Source organism: Bombyx mandarina, chromosome 21 (genome assembly GCF_030267445.1).
Source record: "Bombyx mandarina strain Sakado chromosome 21, ASM3026744v2".
Classification (NCBI taxonomy): Eukaryota; Metazoa; Arthropoda; class Insecta; order Lepidoptera; family Bombycidae; genus Bombyx; species Bombyx mandarina.
The window spans coordinates 12,916,704-12,936,869 of NC_143227.1; the positions used below are offsets into that span (position 1 = coordinate 12,916,704).

At 38.9% G+C, this 20,166-nt stretch overlaps 1 protein-coding gene across 4 annotated transcripts in view; it reads left to right on the forward strand.

The window, feature by feature from the left end:
* Window positions 1–20,166, forward strand: part of LOC114247817 (alpha-galactosidase MYORG) — a 53,392-nt gene that overhangs the window by 14,175 nt on the left and 19,051 nt on the right. Inside the window, exons 1-3 of one of the 4 annotated variants that reach the window (XM_089736346.1) lie at window positions 10,935–11,111; window positions 13,266–13,467; window positions 19,399–19,496. In XM_089736346.1, coding sequence (XP_089592472.1) covers window positions 13,288–13,467; window positions 19,399–19,496 — 278 coding nt within the window. In that variant the 5' untranslated portion in view covers window positions 10,935–11,111; window positions 13,266–13,287. Of the gene's footprint in view, window positions 1–7; window positions 551–5,353; window positions 5,780–10,934; window positions 11,112–13,265; window positions 13,468–19,398; window positions 19,497–20,166 lie in introns of those variants that run through there. The other 3 variants (XM_089736347.1, XM_028180867.2, XM_089736345.1) reach the window with 3 other exon arrangements.

Below are 20,166 nucleotides of genomic sequence, written 5' to 3' on the forward strand. Positions count from 1 at the left end.
TTTACAGAAAAGTATGAAATAAGAACAAAATAGAAACATGGCCGACACAAACTTGCACAATGAAGCGGTTCAACGCCTCAATGACGTCACAAGGAGATCAGATGAGATCCCGTACGCCGATGAATGCGTAGAGCTTGATCTTAGTCAACGAGATGAACCAATACGACCACAGCGTTACAAAGACATCGAACGAGGAGACCAAAAACAAATGACGAAGCAGGTTAACGAGAACCAGACAAAAGACTTAGATAAAGTACATTCCTCACCTGACAGCGACACTATCGTTGTAAACACCCCTGAAGGAACCCTATACATCACCCTAGAACCGGATAAATCTAAACCGAGCAGCCCTAGCGCGCAGTCCACGGACCTCAGCGAATCGACATCAAAAGTTTTCGGAGCTAAAGAGTCTAATGATATGATTGATAACGAGAGAGCAGTGGAAGCGAGGAGATCAAATCTGAGACGAAACAGCATATCGATGCCTGCCCTACAGAATTTGGAAATAGAGGTGTTCAGGCAACAGTACGCGAATAATCCGGAAGACGGGGTGAGTTATACTTTATATTGTTGAATAACTTCGAAATAATGAGCTCGATAAAAACCGAATGAAAATCCTTATAGGCGTGTATAGTAAATACTAATCCAAAGTACTACTCGTATATTGATTGCTAAGCCAAAGCAATGGCGGCGATATTGATCAAGCTGTCGCAGCCTAAAGCATAAGACGGCCGTTGTACTCAAATTAAATGACACGGTTGTATCAGTATTCAATAGTCGCACGCAGGTACCCTTTTTTTCAGGAAGCACCTTTGAACGAAATTTGTGAACGAATTTTTATATGAATAAATGAAATCTTGTAAAAAAAACAATGTAACTACTGGTGATAAGAGGTTCTATGAGTCCTCCTGTCTCGACCGCGAAGTAACTGACGCGTTCTGTTTTGAAGGGCCGTAATTTGAGAGCTTTTGTTTGGGTGAGGGTTTTCTTTTATTTGTTTTACTACACGGGTGAGTAAGCGAGAGAGCACGGATCTCCTGGTGCTCATAGATTACCGGAGCAGTAAGATATCATAACGACTGTCCCACTCAGGGCCGGATTTAAACTTAACACCGCTCCTGGGCACCGAAAAAAAACCGCCCCAATACTGGAATTTTACCTAAACTTAACTTTCAAAATTAAAATAACTAATTTATTGCAGAAATGTTATCATAATATCATTATGTTATATATTCCAAAAATATAAATAAATATTTGTGTTTTTTTTTTAACAATTATAAATTTTGCACTAAGGGTGACTCATATTTATATTACATAAAAAAAAAACAAATTAAATTTCTTTAATTCTGGAAAATAGGGAAATCGATTATTATTTTAAATGTCCCAGGAAATAAATTGATTATATCATTTTGATTATTAATTTTTACCAAAAGTGCCAAAGTTATAATTCACAAATAATGGATGAATTGAATTTGTTGAATTATCAATTAAACAGAAAATTATTAATTAATAGAATTAATTATTTATATTGAGAAATCTTGATAAGACTAAAAAAAATCAGTTGTCTGTAAAGTCGGTTTACTGACGATAGTTGAACGTGACAACGTCATAAAAAAATACTGATGGAATGGTTTCATTTTTCAAAAGAAAATTTTAATTCTATTTGTTTGATAGATATTTTGTATGGACAATTGACACCGCATTCACTTTTCACTGAACTTCATACTTGACGAAAACATGTAAATGTATTATTGTACAGCAGCTGTCCACGCGGATTTTGTAGTCGTCGTGGCCTAACGGATAAAACGTCCGGTGCATTCGTGTTGAAGCGATGCACCGGTGTTCGAATCCCGCAGGCGGGTACCAATTTTTCAAATGAAATACGTACTCAACAAATGTTCACGATTGACTTCCACGGTGAAGGAATAACATCGTGTAATAAAAATGAAATCCGCAAAATTATAATTTACATAATTACTGGTGGTAGGACCTCTTGTGAGTCCGCGCGGGTGGGTACCACCACCCTGCCTATTTCTGCCGTGAAGCAGTAATGCGTTTCGGTTTGAAGGGTGGGGCGGCCGTCGTTACTATACATGAGACCTTAGAACTTGTATCTCAAGGTGGGTGGCGCATTTACGTTGTGGATGTCTATGGGCTCCAGTAACCACTTAACACCGGGTGGGCTGTGAGCTCGTCCACCCATCTAAGCAATAAATAAAAAAAATGCATCTCTCACTCAAGTAGGAGAGAGACAGATGTCGAACGCTGCCGAGCGCGGAGGCCGATTGTGCCTTTTTGTCGCTCGTTGCGGGCTCTCGCTTGCACTTCACGCCTTAAATGGAACGCCTCAATGAGTCATGTTTTTTCGTGCGTGCAGCCGGCTCCATCGAATTATAAGACGTTGTCACGTCAAAAAAGCTTTTTACTTTCAAAACTTTGCTACCCTGAAAAATTTGCCGCCCTGGGCACTTGCCCCGACTGCCCCACCACAGCTGGTCCCACTCTTAAAACAGGAAAATGACAGTTCGCCAGTCGTGGCCCTCTGCTCATTCTTCTGCTATCAGCGCTCAAACATAAAGCATCGCAATTGAAATCAGTCATTCGTATTCGTAGCTACTCATATTTTGTGATGCTTACTTCATAATTTACAACAAAAAACACTTCACAGTCAATTAGTAAAAACACATCAATTGAATAAGTTGTAGTAACGAAACAATAGTCAAAGGATAGTGACTTTTCTGCACAACAAAATAAAGTCGTTACTAGCAAATTAAATACGTTAACAGTTTTTTTAATATATTAATGCCGATTGAAAAAAAACTCACTGCCAAAAAGTCGAGGTCATTGACTTCGAGTAATATCATTAATGCGGATGTATTGTTTGTCTATACATATGTACAATGTACACACATAAAATGGTAACTTCTCTTTTGAATGTTTTGTGAGAGCGATTTAAATAGAGGGTAATAGCGGTAATAGAGAGTCATATGTCTTATAAACTGAAAACATAGAGCTTTTTTTTAATTCCTTAGATGGGTGGCCGAGCTCACAGCCCTCCTGGTGTTAAGTGGTTACTGGAGCCCATAGACATCTACAACGTAAATGCCGCCACCTACCTTGAGATATAAGTTCTAGGGTCTCCGTATAGTTACAACGGCTGCCTCACCCTTCAAACCGAAACGCATTACTGCTTCACGGCAGAAATAGGCAGGGTGTTGGTACCTACCCGTGCGAACCCACAAGAGGTCCTACCACCAGTAATTACGCAAATTATAATTTTGCGGTTTTGATTTTTATTACACGATTTTATTCCTTCACCGTGGAAGTAAATCGTGAACAATTGTTAAGTAGGTACGTATTTCATTACAAAAATTGGTACCGACCCGCCTGCGGGGTTCGAATCCCGGTGCATCTCTACATACGAATGCGCCGGACGCCTTATCCTTTAGGCCACGAATGTTTGCCCGACGTGGGGATCGAACCTACGACTGGCGGTGTAAAAGTTAGGCGCGCTAATCACTGCGCAATCGAGTCAATTACATTCGAATATATTTCTTTGTTCTTTCGTAAAATTAGAGCAGCTTAAAAGATAACAGATCTGATTACGTATCTAGATGTAGATTATAGATCTTAAATGTTATCATAGGCGGTAGAACTCTTTCAAAGAGTGTTAACCTCGTCCTAATTATGTGACAAAGACAATTCTAAAATTTGTTATTTGTTTAAAGAATGCGAATTGTTGTATTTTCTATCTTCAGTCATCTTGAAAAGAGTTTTCAGCACTAGGGAACGGATAGGCTGTGTTTCTAATATTTCGGATAATCATGAACGATGTTTTACGACAAATATTAAACCAATCCTGATTTCCTTACCAAATGGCCCCAGATCTATGCTCTTCATATTTTTACTGATAGCGTGTCGTATTGTAAGCACGGACGGGTGCCAAAATACTACTGGAATCTTCAGGATTAGTGCCAATGAAATTTCGACCTTACGTATCAAGGAGGCTGCAGAATTCACGTCTTGGTTTCTGGGTACCGGAAATCGTTAATTTTATAGGCTAAGAAAAAAGTATTAAGGAAAAGGTAGATCGTCCGTAATCAAAGATTTTAAGTGAAATTAGAACATTGAGACGAAATCAGCTCGGCTAAAATGAGCTTCAAACGGAGCAGACAAAAATGCTTGGATTTACGGGACGGCAAAAATTGGTGATATTTGACCTAAGTAACACAACGTCAGCGATATGAAGCATAGTTTTTGGTCGGAAAACTCTTTGGTGTATCAATGGGTATATCAGAGGAAGTGGAAAAGTAGCCCCAGTGATTGATACAGATATTGATACAGTGATTGATACAGATACAGAGTGGACGGTTAGCGTAGTATGAACATGTGATGCGTAGAGAGAAGATGCATGTGACTAGGAGATGTATGGAAATGGTAGTGCAAGGTAGAGGGGGAAGAGGTCGACCGAAGAAGAGATGGATGGAGTGTGTGAATAACGATATAAGAGAAAGAGGAGTGAATTTTGAGATGACGGCTGATAGAGGAGAATGGAATAGAAAAATTCGCTGTGTCGACCCCACCCAATGGGATAAGGAACATTCTTTAAGGACTGGAGACCCTCGAAATTTATTCCAAAAGCCTAGCGTTCATATCTTTACTTAATAAGTTAGTAACGGAATATTATTCCTGGCATGTTTGATGATCGATTTCATTCTTCTTATATTTTATTATTCTTTATTCTTCAGATATCTAATTACATTTCATTCATAACTTAAGCTGATATTGTTATTGACAGGTGTAATGGTTGCGTATTGTGATTACACGACCAAATTTTGTATTTTCAATGGGCATGTTAAATGACGTCAGGTTTTCTTTAAATAATTTAGACTCTAAACATTTGAACCTTTACCGACTGTTGTCTCTCGGTAACACAAAGCGCAGTGTGAAGAGTTCTCCTGAAGAATTGTTACAAAATTTAGCAAGAAACACTCTTTATCTCGATAGATAAAGAAATTACCCTGTGGATTTGTTCCATTATCTACGAGACTAAGTCTTTATCGGAACTTTGTTGACTATCGCGAATTTGATAAAAATTGAGGAAACAAAACCAAGTCTTCAGACTTCAGACTTCATTACGTTTTATCTTGTGTCAGTTGGAATTACAGTGCGGAAGAAAAAACGGTGAAACGTATTCACGAGTGCTCACTGTTCAGAGCTAATATACCTGCTGTAACATGGTCGTTGCGTTTAGTGTTCACTCACAAAAATCCATCAAAAGTGTGAAGATCCAAAAAATCTGTGTACGATGTTAGATCATTCATTCAAGATAACGTTAATCAAGTTTTAGAGAAATTTTTTTTTAGGAAATACACTAAAACCTCGATTATCTAACATCAACTACATCTAAAACATGGGAGCTAGAAAGAAACCGAATTTGAAGGTTAAAATCCCTTCATACCCACACGATTATGTCGCCATGCCCCCGGAGACCAGACGGCTTATTCTGGAAGCCAATCGCACACCAAACGACATCAGATACATTGACGATATCAGTCCAAGCACGTCCAGAATCAGTTTCGAAGCCAGCATACCCGATGACAGAAGACCTATGACCCCTGAAATTAAAATTAGTGAACCTGAAAATGGCGAAGGAGCTAAGGCAGACGGCTTATCCGGCGACAGTCCGGTCGTGTATACGAACCGGTTAAAACGCGGCTCCGTCTCTGTACCGGAAGGTCTCAAGAGCTATGATGCTCCTAAAAAAGAATATTTGAATGTAAGTTTATTCTGTATTTATTCTTAAAGACTAACTATACTGAGATCTTAGAACTTATATATTAAGGTGGGTGGCGCATTTACGTTGTAGATGTCTATGGGCTCCAGTAACCACTTAGCACCAGGTGGGCTGTGAGCTCGTCCACCCCTCTAAGCAAGAACATTTTTGATGTTTGTTTGGTAGTAGAAATACGAAATCGGAGTCAGTGATTCTCCTGCATTGTGGATTTATTGTGGAATCAAGTTTTCTTTTCATTGCGACCGGTTATTTCGTTGAAGTTACTAGTTTAGAGTAACATTGACAAAAACTGGTACACTCAGGCAGACGTCAAATCCTATATTAGATTTAGCAAAGGACACGGTGAAAAGTAGTCTCTTTGTAAATTCTGATACTGGAGTTTTCTTTGCTATTCTTCTTCCTATTCGTACACTCTTGACAGAGTGGTCGTGGTCATGCATCAGTCGAATCCTGCGATACCGATGCTCTCGCGATGCGACGCCATGTGGCACGATGTTTCGCAGAGTGAGAGCAAACATTTATGTTGGAGTGAGTCACAGATTTTATGAGGTCGGTCCATCGTGTTGGAGATCGCCCGCGAGACCTTTTGCCCTCAACTTTCCCTTGCACCACCAACTTTTTTTTTTCTTTGCTATAGACATCGTAAATTGAATTTAGTTTAAACTGCAAAGCCTAAAGCCATAAAGCAACGTAAACGTTTTGAGCTATTCAGAAATATTTAATGTTTAAAATACATTATCGCAGTTTCCGCGGTCAGGGGCATAGTGTAAGCATCATTAAACTATATTTCCCTCAGTTAACATTTGATATTTTTTATGGCTCTCTCGGTATCTGCCGCCAAGCACTCATGCGGTTAGGTTGAGGCCAGCCACGGTGTGATCTTAATCCGGTAATAACTTAACATCAGTGGGCTCTTTTAGCTGTTTACGAAATACAACAAAATTTTATTGTGGCATTGAATAAAATATATGAGTAAAAGATTATGTGACAGAGCAGTGAGATAAATATTTTTTGTTTTTACTGCTTGGATTGGTGGACGACCCACACTAGCCCACCTAGCGTTAAGTGCTTACTGGAGCCCATAGACATCTACATCGTAAATGTTTTTTAGTTTTTATTACATAATGTTATTCCTTCACTGTGGAAGTTAATCGAGAGCATTTGTTAAGTACGTATTTCATTAGAAAAATTGGTACCCGCCTGCGGGATTCGAACACCGGTGCATCGCTACATACGAATGCACGATACCACTTCAAACTGTTATTATATACGAAATAATAACAAAAATATTTCGTGGTATAGACATTGAATAAAATATACGACTGAAAGATTGTGGTAACAGAGCAGTGAAATTAACAATTTTCATCGGATCGCGAGCCGTAAATTTTAATGTCATTGAGAATATATACAGTATACTTAACTAGTTTCATACTGCATTCCTTAAAATATTACGGATATATTTAGGTGCTAATAACAATTGTCATTGTTCGCAACGCTGTGTTTGAGTTTATGATTATATTAGTCTAGTCGGAATTTGCCTTCAACGTTTCTGAAAGGCGATTGCATGCAGCAGAGATGCGAATGTTGCGATGGATGTGTGGAGTAACGAGAATGGATAGAATACGGAATGAATATGTTAGAGGAAGTCTGAAAGTGGCACCTGTGACAGAGAAGCTGAGAAGTGCGCGTTTGGGATGGTACGGACATCTGATGAAACGAAATGAAAATGAGGTTGGTAAGAGAATGTTAACTATGAATGTGGAAGGATATAGAGGAAGAGGTAGATCTAAGAAGAAATGGATGGATTGCGTGAAAGACGATATATTATGTAAGAGGGGAGTAAGCGAAGAAATTGTATATGATAGAGGAGTATGGAAGGAGAAAACATGTTGCGCCGACCCCAGGTGACTGGGAGAAGGGCAGGATAATGATGATGATGTTTCTGATAGAGTGCCATCGAAGAGCAATAGGTGGCGCTCGAGTCAAGGCAATAATTGCGTTTTGTGGTCGTGGTTAGATAGTCTGCAAAGCACTGCTCTTGCTACGGCTAGTGTTAGCAACGTCCTCAGGTTAGAGCCCCGTGAGCTCACCTAATTTTTCTTATACTATTTGAAATTCTAATTTATTAAAATTTATTTTCTATTTTTTAGTTGGATTTTCTATAAAGGCGTATTTTTTTAGTTTTTCTAAAGTATTATTTATTTGTACTTTTTTAGTTGAAAATCAATTTTTTCAATATATTTTTTCCAATTTCTTTTTTAGTATTGAATTGTCATCGGTCCATAATAAGTATACTAAATTTCGAGTTAATCCCACGTTTTGAAGAGGGAAAATATCATGTTCAAAAATTTCGTTACATACTAACATACATACGTTTGAAGCTAATAAAAGCGTAATAAAAAGAGTTAAATAGTTATAGCGAAGCGATTCCGGTTCACCAGTAATACCTAAAGTCTGTGACAGTTTCAACTCGTCTTTAAAGTTGTTATGAAAATGTTATCTTAGATAAAAATATATGACGAAGCTGTGACCTCAAAATCCATATCACAATAATATGATTGTATACAAAAATAATAAGAAATATTTCATATTGTACATGGGTAAACCGCCTTCTTTTGCTAGGTGGTTACTGAACTTCATGGGACATGAGTTCAAAATCTCATTTGTATTGACGACTACTTTGCGACAGAAAATGATAAATGGAGTTATCTACCTCGGCGAACTTACAAAACGCTCCATCATCACTAGATGCCAGTTGCCACGCAATACTCTGCTCTTACTGGTGGTAGGAATTCTTGTGCGTCCGCACGGGTAGGTACGACCGCCCTGCCTATTTCTGCCGTGAAGCAGTAATGCGTTTCGGTTTGAAGGGTGGGCAGCTGTTGTAACTATACTGAGATCTTAGAACTTATATCTCAAGGTGGGTGGCGCATTTACGTTGTAGATGTCTATGGGCCCCAGAAACCACTTAACACCAGGTGGGCCGTGAGCTCGTCCAACCATCTAAGCAATAAATAAAAAAATAAAAAAGGGAAAACAAAAAATAATTGGTTGTCTGTAAAGTCTGTTTACGGACGATAGCCCACTGAGTTTCTTGCCGGGTCTTCTCAGTGGGTTGCGTTTTCGATCCGGTGGTAGATTCTACGAAGCACTGCTCTTGCTAGGGCTAGTGTTAGCAACGCCCTCAGGTTAGAGCCCTGAGAGCTCACCTAACCGCTCGGTTACGCTGGCATAGCCTCTCAAGGCTACCAGCTTAGGTAGGGGATAAAAAATGGACGTTAGTGTTACGTGATATCGTCAGTAGTAGAACTATTCGAACTGCTAGCTCTGACGTCACGCGAGAAGAGAGATAAACTTGTCACAAGTCAACGCTTGGGCCGATTGTGCTTCTCTATCCCTCTCTAGCGCTCTCGCTGGCACGCTTAGGCCCAGGCGAAACGTGACACTTTTTCGTGCGTGCAGCCATTGTTCATCGATTTATAAGACGTTATCACGTGAAAAGATAGACAGAATCATATAATATATTAAATGATGGAATATCAATTATGGAATCATCATCATATATCAATTGAATATGCAATTTCGAAAAGGGCACATCTCTGAAAATGTAAAATGTTCAGGAAATGAAAAAAAACTGATTATTTTGTAAAGCAGTGTAAAATTTAAAATATTAACTTTTGAGATAAATTTTAGTGTTAATTAGCAATAAAAAATGACTGGAATTATTATAAAATGGGTGTAGGTAAGCCTCAAAACTACATGTATATGAAAAAACGTATTTGACAAAATAAGCGACATGTGCCCTTTTCGAAATTGCATATTCAATTATATAATTGTTAAAGAGTGAGTCAGTCGAGCAACGTACTAATAATTTAGTTTACGAAAAGCATTTAACTTCTTAAATAAATAATATAAACAAAATCCTACGGATTAGCTGCAGCAACTTTGACAATGAAAGTTACTTGAGCACCCGATGACCTAAATTACATAACGACATCCCGCCGGGGCATGTTCATGTTAGGACCCTCGATTGGCACGTGTAGAAGCACCCGGCTTTCTTTGCTGGACTATCTGGGTATTAATAACTTTACGCACAGCGCGAAAACCCTAGTACATAGTTTATACAAAAGTTGTATTTTTTGTCATTGGTGTTAAATTCCGAGAGCCCACCGAGAACATTCTTCAGGAAACATGAGATCGATATTTCAATTGTATAACAGTTTTCTCAATATTCAAGCTGGATCGTTCCAACTGGTTCAAACTTACTGGTGGTAGGACCTCTTGTGAGTCCGCACGGGTAGGTACTAACTACCACACTGCCTATTTCTGCCGTGAAGCAGTAATGCGTTTCGGTTTGAAGGGTGGGGCAGCCGTTATAACTATACTGAGACCTTAGAACTTATATCTCAAACTGGTTGACGCATTTACGTTGTAGATATCTATGGGCTCCAGTAACCACTTAACACCAGGTGGGCCGTGAGCTCGTCCAACCATCTAGTCGCTTAACGGCAAAAGTAGGCAGAATTCTAGTACTTATATTGACAGCATTAGGTATGCCGTACCAAGAATAAGTAGTTAAACACTCATTTTAATTTGTTACTAGTCGCCTGGTAGTCGAAATTCGACTCTATTTAATTGAAATTATAAGGTTGTACACTATTAGGATTCTATTTTCAAAGACTATTATAATCACAAATTTCGCTAAGACTACACTATAGAAAAATATTAATAAAGACAAACAATATTTAATCTATTCTCAATTTGACTACAGACGTCAAGAACAAAAGTTTGACAATAAATAAATAGTATGCATGCGTGTGTGCGTCAAATACATGGTAGTGTGTGTAATGTTTTCTTTATTGATTTAATGTATCTTTTATGCATTATTTAAAATAAATATTAGCATTGTGCATTCCTTCTCTGTATTCTCTATAAGTGTGGAAAATTTCATACTCCTCCGTCCGCACAATTTTCGTAAAAAGGGATACAAAGTTTTTGCTTCACGTATTATATATATAGATATAGGAGTTCGAATTATGAGCGACATTGAAAGTTTATGGACCCGAGTTGCGCGTCCCATTTGTAACTATTTACGTGTCAGCAATTTGATCTGCCCCTGATCCTTACATTCAGTAATTCAGTGTGTCTTGTGTCGACCCGCGACCCTAACACGTAAACGTTTGAGATTGTCATTCAATAGATAAAAGTATCAGATAATAGTGTGGTCAATTAAAGCAGTGTTTTTTTTTTGTATAAACTTTACAAAGAACTTAAAATCTTTCTTTGACTTTTACAATTTTCGGTAAAATTAAGAGTGCGTTTCTATTTGCAAATGTGCTGCATACTATATGTTATAAAATAATATGTAGTTGTGTTTGTTTTATTGATACTCTTGTATTATATTTCTAAGCATTAACAATGCTTCAGGAATTCAAGACATAGTAATATTCGTCTTTTGTTGTTGCAAACAAGCAAACGTGTGACCTAATGGTACGGGGCTGACGGTGCCCAAGGAGTACGACAAGCTCGCTGCCAGTTCACAGATACAATATACTACCTCCCTGCCTATTTCTGCCGTAAAGCAGTGATGCTTTTCGGTTTGAAGGACGGGGCAGACGTTGTACTGTTAAAAGTGAGACCTGACAATTCATGTCTCAAGTTGGTAACGTTGTAGATGTCTATGGGCTCCGGTAACCACTTAACAGCAGGTGCAGGTTATTAAGCAATAAATAAATAAAAAACTACGATACATATTTAAACAACTACGTGCAGCTTGTTTCTGCCGTGACGAGGACGATGGCCGGTGCTTGAGGTACCTAAAAGCACCGTTAGTGGATCGGGGGGATCCGAAATGACGTGTTTGGGGTGACGTCGACTGCTTTCCATTCTTTCCGCAGGGTCGGCAATGTAGTTACCGGCGGCCACGATGAGAGGGTTCTCGTGTCGTGCCGCTTTATCGAAGTGGCGCATCGACGCCGACTGCAGATACTTACTGATGGACTCTAAGTCGTAGTACTCTAGGTCGTCATGGAGGTCGACGTTCATGACGAGCCACGGGGCTCCGACGGCTATCCTGCAAAACGGGATTGAATTACTTGGAATGATTTTAAATGAGTGCGGGCCGCGTGAGCGAACACTACACTTGCATAGGTCATGACGGGGCGTATGCAAGTTTTGTAGAGTGTCACCTTATTTCTAAGGGACATTTTACTTCGCCTGCATATCATCGGGTAGATAAAAATCAACTAAACTAATCCTGTAACTAAAAAAAAAACTTTACTTTTATAAAAACTATTTTTAGTTGCTTTCAATTGGCTTGGATTGGATGATTTGGATGTTGTTAAAAAGGTCAAGTTGCTTTTTTTGTCAATTGAACTGAGATTCTTGCCGGTTTTTTTTTCAGTTAAAAAACTGCATTCTGAATCTCTAGTAAAGTCGTGGCTATTTAAAAGCGCTAGTAAAGCCACAGATAGTTCAATTAGAAGTACCACATACTTTATTTCGAAAAAAAAAAAATTAATTTATTTAAACATAATGCATTCATTAAACTGGTAGATAATTTTTACTAACAGTGCCTCATTAGCCGAATAGAATATAATTTTTGCTAAATCATACATTTAAATGAGACATCACAATGAGACAGAAAAAAGGCAGTATTAATGAAATAAACAGCTTAAGTATTTCATAAGCCATCGTGCGAATGATTCGATTATGGTTTACTGAATAAGCACAAGGAAAAAAATCCGAAACATTTTTTTTATATTATCAAATGAGTTTTGTGATCAAATCTGTTCGCAAATCTTAGTACCTTAATCTTTAAATTAATTGAGGATAAGACAATAAATATCAAAATATATTTTAACGTATATAAATATTATATTTCTGCCGTGAAGCAGTAATACGTTTCGGTTTGAAGGGTGGGGCAGCCGTTGTAACTATACTGAGACCTTAGAATTTATATCTCAAGGTGTGTGGTGCATTTACGTTGTAGATGTCTATGGGTTCCAGTAACCACTTAACACCAGATGGGCTGTGAGCTCGTCCACACATATAGGCAATAAAAAAAAAAGTATATAAGTATGATTATCAGCCTCCGGTTCCTATACATGGAATCCTAGTTTAGGATCAAAGGGCCGTTTGTGACTTTTCTCCGATTATACTATATTATAGTTTTACAATTATTTAATACTTTATTACAACAATACAATATGATACTCACATAATACAATAAGGTACAATATGATACTTCATTACTTATAAAAAAGAAAAAAAAAATCAGAACTAAATAAGAGAAGTCAAAAGCTACTTTTGGGGGGCGACGATTGCTCTAATGTAAATGGGTATTGAAAACCACTTAACATCAGGTGGCATGTGAGCGCATACATCCATCTAGTGTAATAAAATTCACATTTAGACAAACATACCTATTACTTAAATTCATTGATAAGCATCCTTTACATATAATAAGGCTAATTGTCGAAAACATTGCAATGGATAACGAATCTAAATTCAATGCGATAGCGCATAAATTCAAATATCGGTCTCCGCTGTGGATTGAGTCGGATTCGGACATCAGCGGCAGCTCAGACGGGGTCCAAGGCATCTGCAGTGACAATAGCTCATGCAACAGTGGAAGCTCCGGAAGCGTCAACAACTACTTGGACTCTGAGGTTAGCAGTGTAACGTTCAATTATGCTTGGCATGTTTTATTTTGCAAATTATATTCGAATATTGTTTGGAACCTCTGGGTCTGCGGAGGGACTTCGGTTCCCTCTGTGTTTTGTACCGTATGTTCCATGGGGAGTGCTCTGAGGAATTGTTCGAGATGATACCGGCATCTCGTTTTTACCATCGCACCGCCCGCCACCGGAGTAGAGTTCATCCATACTACCTGGAGCCACTGCGGTCATCCACAGTGCGTTTTCAGAGATCTTTTTTGCCACTTACCATCCGGCTATGGAATGAGCTCCCCTCCACGGTGTTTCCCGAGGGTTATGACATGTCCTTCTTCAAACGAGGCTTGTGGAGAGTATTAAGCGGTAGGCAGCGGCTTGGCTCTGCCCCTGGCATTGCTTAAGTCCATGGGTGACGGTAACCACTCACCATCAGGTGGGCCGTATGCTAGTCTGCCTACAAAAGCAATAAAAAAAAAGAATGAAAATATTTCCAGTCCTATATTAAACTTGTGACTTAGTAAGAATTACTTAAACTTAATAGATTCTTCGTACGATAAGCTTAGGTCGGAATGTGGACAATTAGTTGCATTTGATGGAATATTTTATAAACTACTTGTGTATAAATCAGTGCAAATAATAAATCAGTAGAAACGTCTGTATATTGAAGAAAAGCAATAAAAGTACCTAGTAGGTCATAAGTATTGTCACACAGTAAAAACTTTTCTTTTAGAATGCTGGCCACAAAAAAGTTTATTGAATTAAAATTTCGAATTGTTCATGAAAATAAAAATGTATACTTTTAGAATTTTACCCATTTTTAAATATGGAGTGGACGCTTAAAGAAGACCGTGTTGCAGTTATTGCGTTGCATCGTTGCGGTTACGCGCCAATTCAAATTTTTTACATACTGAAAATTTTTAATATAACCAAAAGATTCGTTTATCGTACCATCAAACGATACAATGAAGACTCTAGTATAGATGACAGGTCAAGAAGTGGTCGCCCTCGGTCTGTTAGGACTCCAGCAGTGATAAAAGCTGTGAAGGCGCGAATTCAAAGAAATCCCAAACGTAAGCAGAAACTGTTGGCCCTTCAGATGGGTAAGCAGAACCACGGTGAAAAGGGTGTTAAATAAAGACTTAGGGCTTCGGGCATATCGAAGAAAACCAGGACATCGTTTGAATGCTCGTCTAATGGACCTGAGACTGAAGAGATGCCGCGCTTTGTTGAAGCGGTACGCGGGAAAAAAATATCGGGAAATTCTTTTTTCGGATGAAAAAAATTTTACCGTATAAGAGAGCTACAACAAACAAAATGATAAGGTGTACGCACACAGTAGTGAAGAAGCGAGCAACCGTATTCCGCGTGTCCAACGAGGTCATTTTCCATCCTCGCTCATGGTATGGTTGGGAGTTTCTTATTGGGGCTTAACAGAGGTACATTTTTGTGAGAAAGGTGTAAAAACGAATGCAGTTGTGTATCAAAATACAGTCCTGACGAACCTTGTGGAACCTGTTTCTCATACCATGTTCAATAACAGGCACTGGGTATTCCAACAAGATTCGGCGCCAGCTCATAGAGCGAAGAGCACACAAGACTGGCTGGCGGCGCGTGAAATCGACTTCATCCGGCACGAAGACTGGCCCTCCTCCAGTCCAGATTTGAATCCGTTAGATTACAAGATATGGCAACACTTGGAGGAAAAGGCGTGCTTAAAGCCTCGTCCCAATTTGGAGTCACTCAAGACATCCTTGATTAAGGCAGCTGCCGATATTGACATGGACCTCGTTCGTACTGCGATAGACGACTGGCCGCGCAGATTGAAGGCCTGTATTCAAAATCACGGACGTCATTTTGAATAAACTTTAGTGTCATAAGAATCTATGTTTTGTTAAGTTCATTTTGGTATATGAATGGTTACATAATGAATAAACTTGTTTCAATTATTTTACATTAAACATGTGACAGAATTTTATTTATGACCTGACTAGGTATATTAGGGATAATTAAGAAGAGTAATAGAATATAATAAGCCAGCGATTTTTTTTTTTTGTTTTGTCTCACATGTTTCTGGGAGTAATGAACAGATTTTTATGTGATTTACTTAGGTAGACCCAGTGGCGGATTTGCAGTGTCGGCCGCCCCTTTCTCAGCATCCATCATATAGACTACATAATGAAATTACTTTATTGCCAACTTGTATCTAAATAGATTTAGAGATTTAGGAATAAAAAATAGTTTAGGGTAAATCCGCCACTGGGTAGACCGAGATTGAGTTGAAATGGAATAATCTTTTCATTAAAATATTTCTAAAATTTTATAATTATACGAATTCATAGTTTTTCGGAATTTACTTTGATACTGCTAGACGTTAGGTATATGGCAAATTATATTTTTACATACGAAAGAAGCTCTGCTGTCCAGTACGGTTGCATGCCCAAACCACTCAACCGATTTTGATGTAATTCGACTTGGAAATAGTTTGAAGTCTGAAAATTAATATAGGTTATCTTTCATTCGACTTTTAAGCGCGGTTTTTCGACCAAGCTTTATGGAGTGTACACAGGTAAAGCTAGATGCGGAAAGCACATTATAAAGGTTAATATTAATTCGATCTAAAGGTGTCAATTAAAACTTGAAAAAAATTATACAATAAGGAGGAAATCATAGTTTTTTTCTATAAAAAAAAAAGATGTCTGTTTAAGACGTAGCATTTTTTTCCATAATTATTAAAAAATACTCATCGTTCCTATTACCACCTATATTTAATAAACCGCGATACGCTTTTAGATGTTAACGCATAATGGAATTAGAAATTAAGCCTTGCCTTATCGTTAACTAGCAGAATGTTGACATTTTCATTAAATTTATTTCAAAGAAAGTTGATGAAGCGCCATCTGTTATCTGATAAGTAAAAACACGGCTTACAAATTGAAATATTTGACTAGTTACGTTGTTATTCGCTAGATGGCAGTAACTTAAATTAAAACATTATTTCGTCACATGAAATATTTGTTTGACTTTTTACGAATCTTTCAAAACAAAAGTTATGAAATAAAACATTATAATTTTCTACGAATTAATACAAGTACATCATCACCGTGGATTGACCTCATGAGTGATAATTGCAATTAAGCATTTGTGTACTAATTTTTGTTTTTAGAATCTGTTACAATTTGAGCAATTTACCATAATTTATTAACCTTTCAACTGCCATGTGGGTCAACGTTGCCCTACGCGTCGCACTTAAGTAATTATGTCGATCTCTGTTACTAAGGCGCCTGAATTACTTAATTTAATTAAATTATTGCAGTAAAGCGCAGTGCAATGCGCAACTGGAAGACACTGCGACTAGTTATTAGTAAAACTGTGCCATAACTATAGTCTTCGTTATTTTATACCCAATATTATTGTAAAAACCTTTAATTTGTTGTCGAATTTTAACAATTGCTCTGCTCTAGCCCCTATCGATTCTGGGGACTCATATAATGTGGTCATATCACTGCATTTTCAGATCGTCCTTAACGGCAATTAAATGTTTCTGGTATTTAAAATTACCTGTGTCACTTTCATTTGGCTGACGTTATATTTTCAATTTAAATCATCTATACACATATAAATAAAATTGGAGTGTCTCTTTGTAATATAAACCGAAACAACCGCTTTTTACTACGTGCATATGAATATATACACGGTACATACACCAAAATATCCACTTCGATAAAGCGGCACGACACGAGAACCCTCTCATCGTGGCCGCCGGTAACTACATTCCCGATCCTGCGGACAGAATGGAAAGCAGTCGACGTCGCCCAAAACACGTCATCTCGGATCCTCCCGATCCACTAACGGTGCTTTTAGGTACTTCAAGCACCGGTCACCGTTCTCGTCGAACCCGTCGCTTGCGACGAAGGGCTCGACGAGTAAATTAACTCTCAGACACAGCCCACTGAGTTTCTCGCCGGATCTTCTCAGTGGGTCGCGTTTCCGATCCGGTGGTAGATTCTGCGAAGCACGACTCTTGCTAGGGTTCGTGTTAGCAACATCGTCAGGTTTGAGCCCCGTGAGCTCACCTACTAAAGTTAGGGTTACGCTGAAATAGCCGCTAGGGCTATCAGCTTAGGTAGGAAAAAAAAAAAAAAAAAAAACACCAAAATAACATTTTTTACAATTTTTGTCTGTCTGTCTGTCTGTTTGTTTGTTCCGGCTAATCTCTGGAACGCCTGGACCGATTTGGACGGGACTTTCACTGACAGGTAGCTGATGATATAAGGAGTAACTTAGGGTACTTTTTTTAGCTTCGCCCCGCGGCATCACCCGCGATACGACAATAACCGCGGGTAGCGTCGCGGGACTCAACTATTCAATAATAAAATTTAATGTTTCCGAAGCGAAGCGAGGGCGGGTCGCTAGTCTATATCTATACTCTATACTAATATTATAAAGAGGAAAGATTTGTTTGTTTGTTTGTTTCGAATAGGCTCCGAAACTACTGGACCGATTTGAAAAATTCTTTTTCCATTAGAAGCCGACATTGTCCCTGATGAACATAGGCTACTTTTTTAAAAAAAAATAAATTTTTTTTTTTGGTTTCATGTGTGTTTTAATGTTTCCGAAGCGAAGCGAGGGCGGGTCGCTAGTATATAATAATAACATCAAAGTTGTTAGTAAGGTTTTTTAATACCAGTTTTAACCGTTACTGATAGGCTATAGTGCTGAGCCATGCTAGAGCATGACAATGTGTAATAGAGGTTTATTGATCCATAGAGACAGATCAGCTCTCGGCCGATCTAGTATTTATAGACATCACAAACGTTAATGCCTCCACTCGCCTGGAAACATGAGATCGAAATCTCAACTATATAGCAGTGGGGCTATCGCATCTATTTCGCGGCAAAATAGGCAGCTGACCGTGCTAAAAATATCCAATAATTAATTTAATGGGTGTAATTTGATTACATAAGCAATTACAGAAAGCATAATATATGAGTCGTCTATTATCAAAGGTGGCAATCTGTGCATTTGGACAAAAAAATGTTATTGATATGTCAATACAGATTGATTTGAATATAATCGTCTCCTTCAAAGAATACGGTTCAAAACCTGCATTAAATAAAGGTTAATGCTTAACCTGTTATTTATCTAAGATGTCGTTCAGAAGAGTTTTGTGACTGCCAATGGAATACAAAGTCAATAATTCGTTTTTCTGATTTACCAATAATTGTCCAAAAGTCACATTGCCGCCTTTGATAATAGTCGACTCATATTATTATATTCTACCCAGTATAGATCCCAAATGCTTCTAAAACCAATAAATATTACATATTAATTATTTTACGATAGCTGAGTTTTATGATATTTTAAAGATTTAAAAAATTACGGACTTACCGCCAACTGCTCAAAGATTTCACGACTCCTTTTTCAAATGTTGCACAAACTGCGGCAACACGTAGCGCTAGTGTCGCGCTCAGTAGATTGCGCGGGTACCGGGCAAGTTGGCGGGAGATTTCAAAATGTAAGCCCCAAAATCGAACAATTATTATCATAAACAAAATAGTTTCTACTATTACTACTTTAGTTACTATTCTCACTACAAGTACGATACAATATGATAATCTTAAATGATAGTCTTAAAATCAAAATCAAACCAAACTAATCAAAATTGCTTTGAATCAGCATTGGTATTATGTTGAGGGCTTGGGAATGTTTCATCAGACCGTAACTAAACTAACTTCTTATTTTTTTTAATTGCACATGTAGGCAGACGAGCATACGGCCCACCTGATGGTGAGTGGTTACCGTCGCTCATGGACATCAGCAATGCCAAGGGGCAGTGCCAAGCCGCTGCCTACCGCTTAAGCCGCTGCCTACCGTTTCTTGGTCATATTAATACCAGGATTGATGATGATTGATGATTGTCGTCAGATCCCGGATCACCATCGGAGCTCAGCGTCGGCGTTCAGTGACGGAGACAACACAGTGGACGAAAACAATGGAATTCTCTCGGACGATGATAAGCCGAAGTAAGTTTTATTGATGTTTGTATTTAACACAGTAGTTCCTTCGGCTTCCGCGGGCTGTGGACATAATTAAAACTGCTTTTACAGTTTAGTTCCGCGTTCTTTGTTTGTACGTGACCACGAATGCTTTAATCTATTTAGTGCTGAGCTTATTGTCACATAGGTATTCTGCAGAAATTGCCAAGGGTTTTTTTTTTGAACCTGGAGTCATGGTCCAGACGGCTGGCTGATCCTTCGGCTGCTCGTAGGACCATCGAGGCGATTCGCCCGGTCCTTGTGGATTGGGTGAATTTTGACAGAGGACGCCTCACATTCCGGCTCACGCAGGTGCTCACTGGGCATGGTTGTTTCGGTGAGTTCCTGTATCGGATCACACCCGAGCCGACGGCAGAGTGCCACCATTGTGGTTGCCACTTGGACACGGCAGAGCATACGCTCGTCGCCTGCCCCCCCTCCCCCCGCATGGGAGGGGTGGCGCCGTGTCCTCGTCGCAAAAATGGGAAACGACTTGTCGTTGCCGAGTGTTGTGGCATCGATGCTCGGCGACGACGAGTCGTGGAAGGCGACGCTCGACTTCTGCGACCATCTCGCAGAAGGAGGCGGCTTGGCGCGTGAGAGACGCGCAAGCCCGCCGCCGTCGAGCGGGGGCCAGGGAGGCGGATCTCGCCCAAGC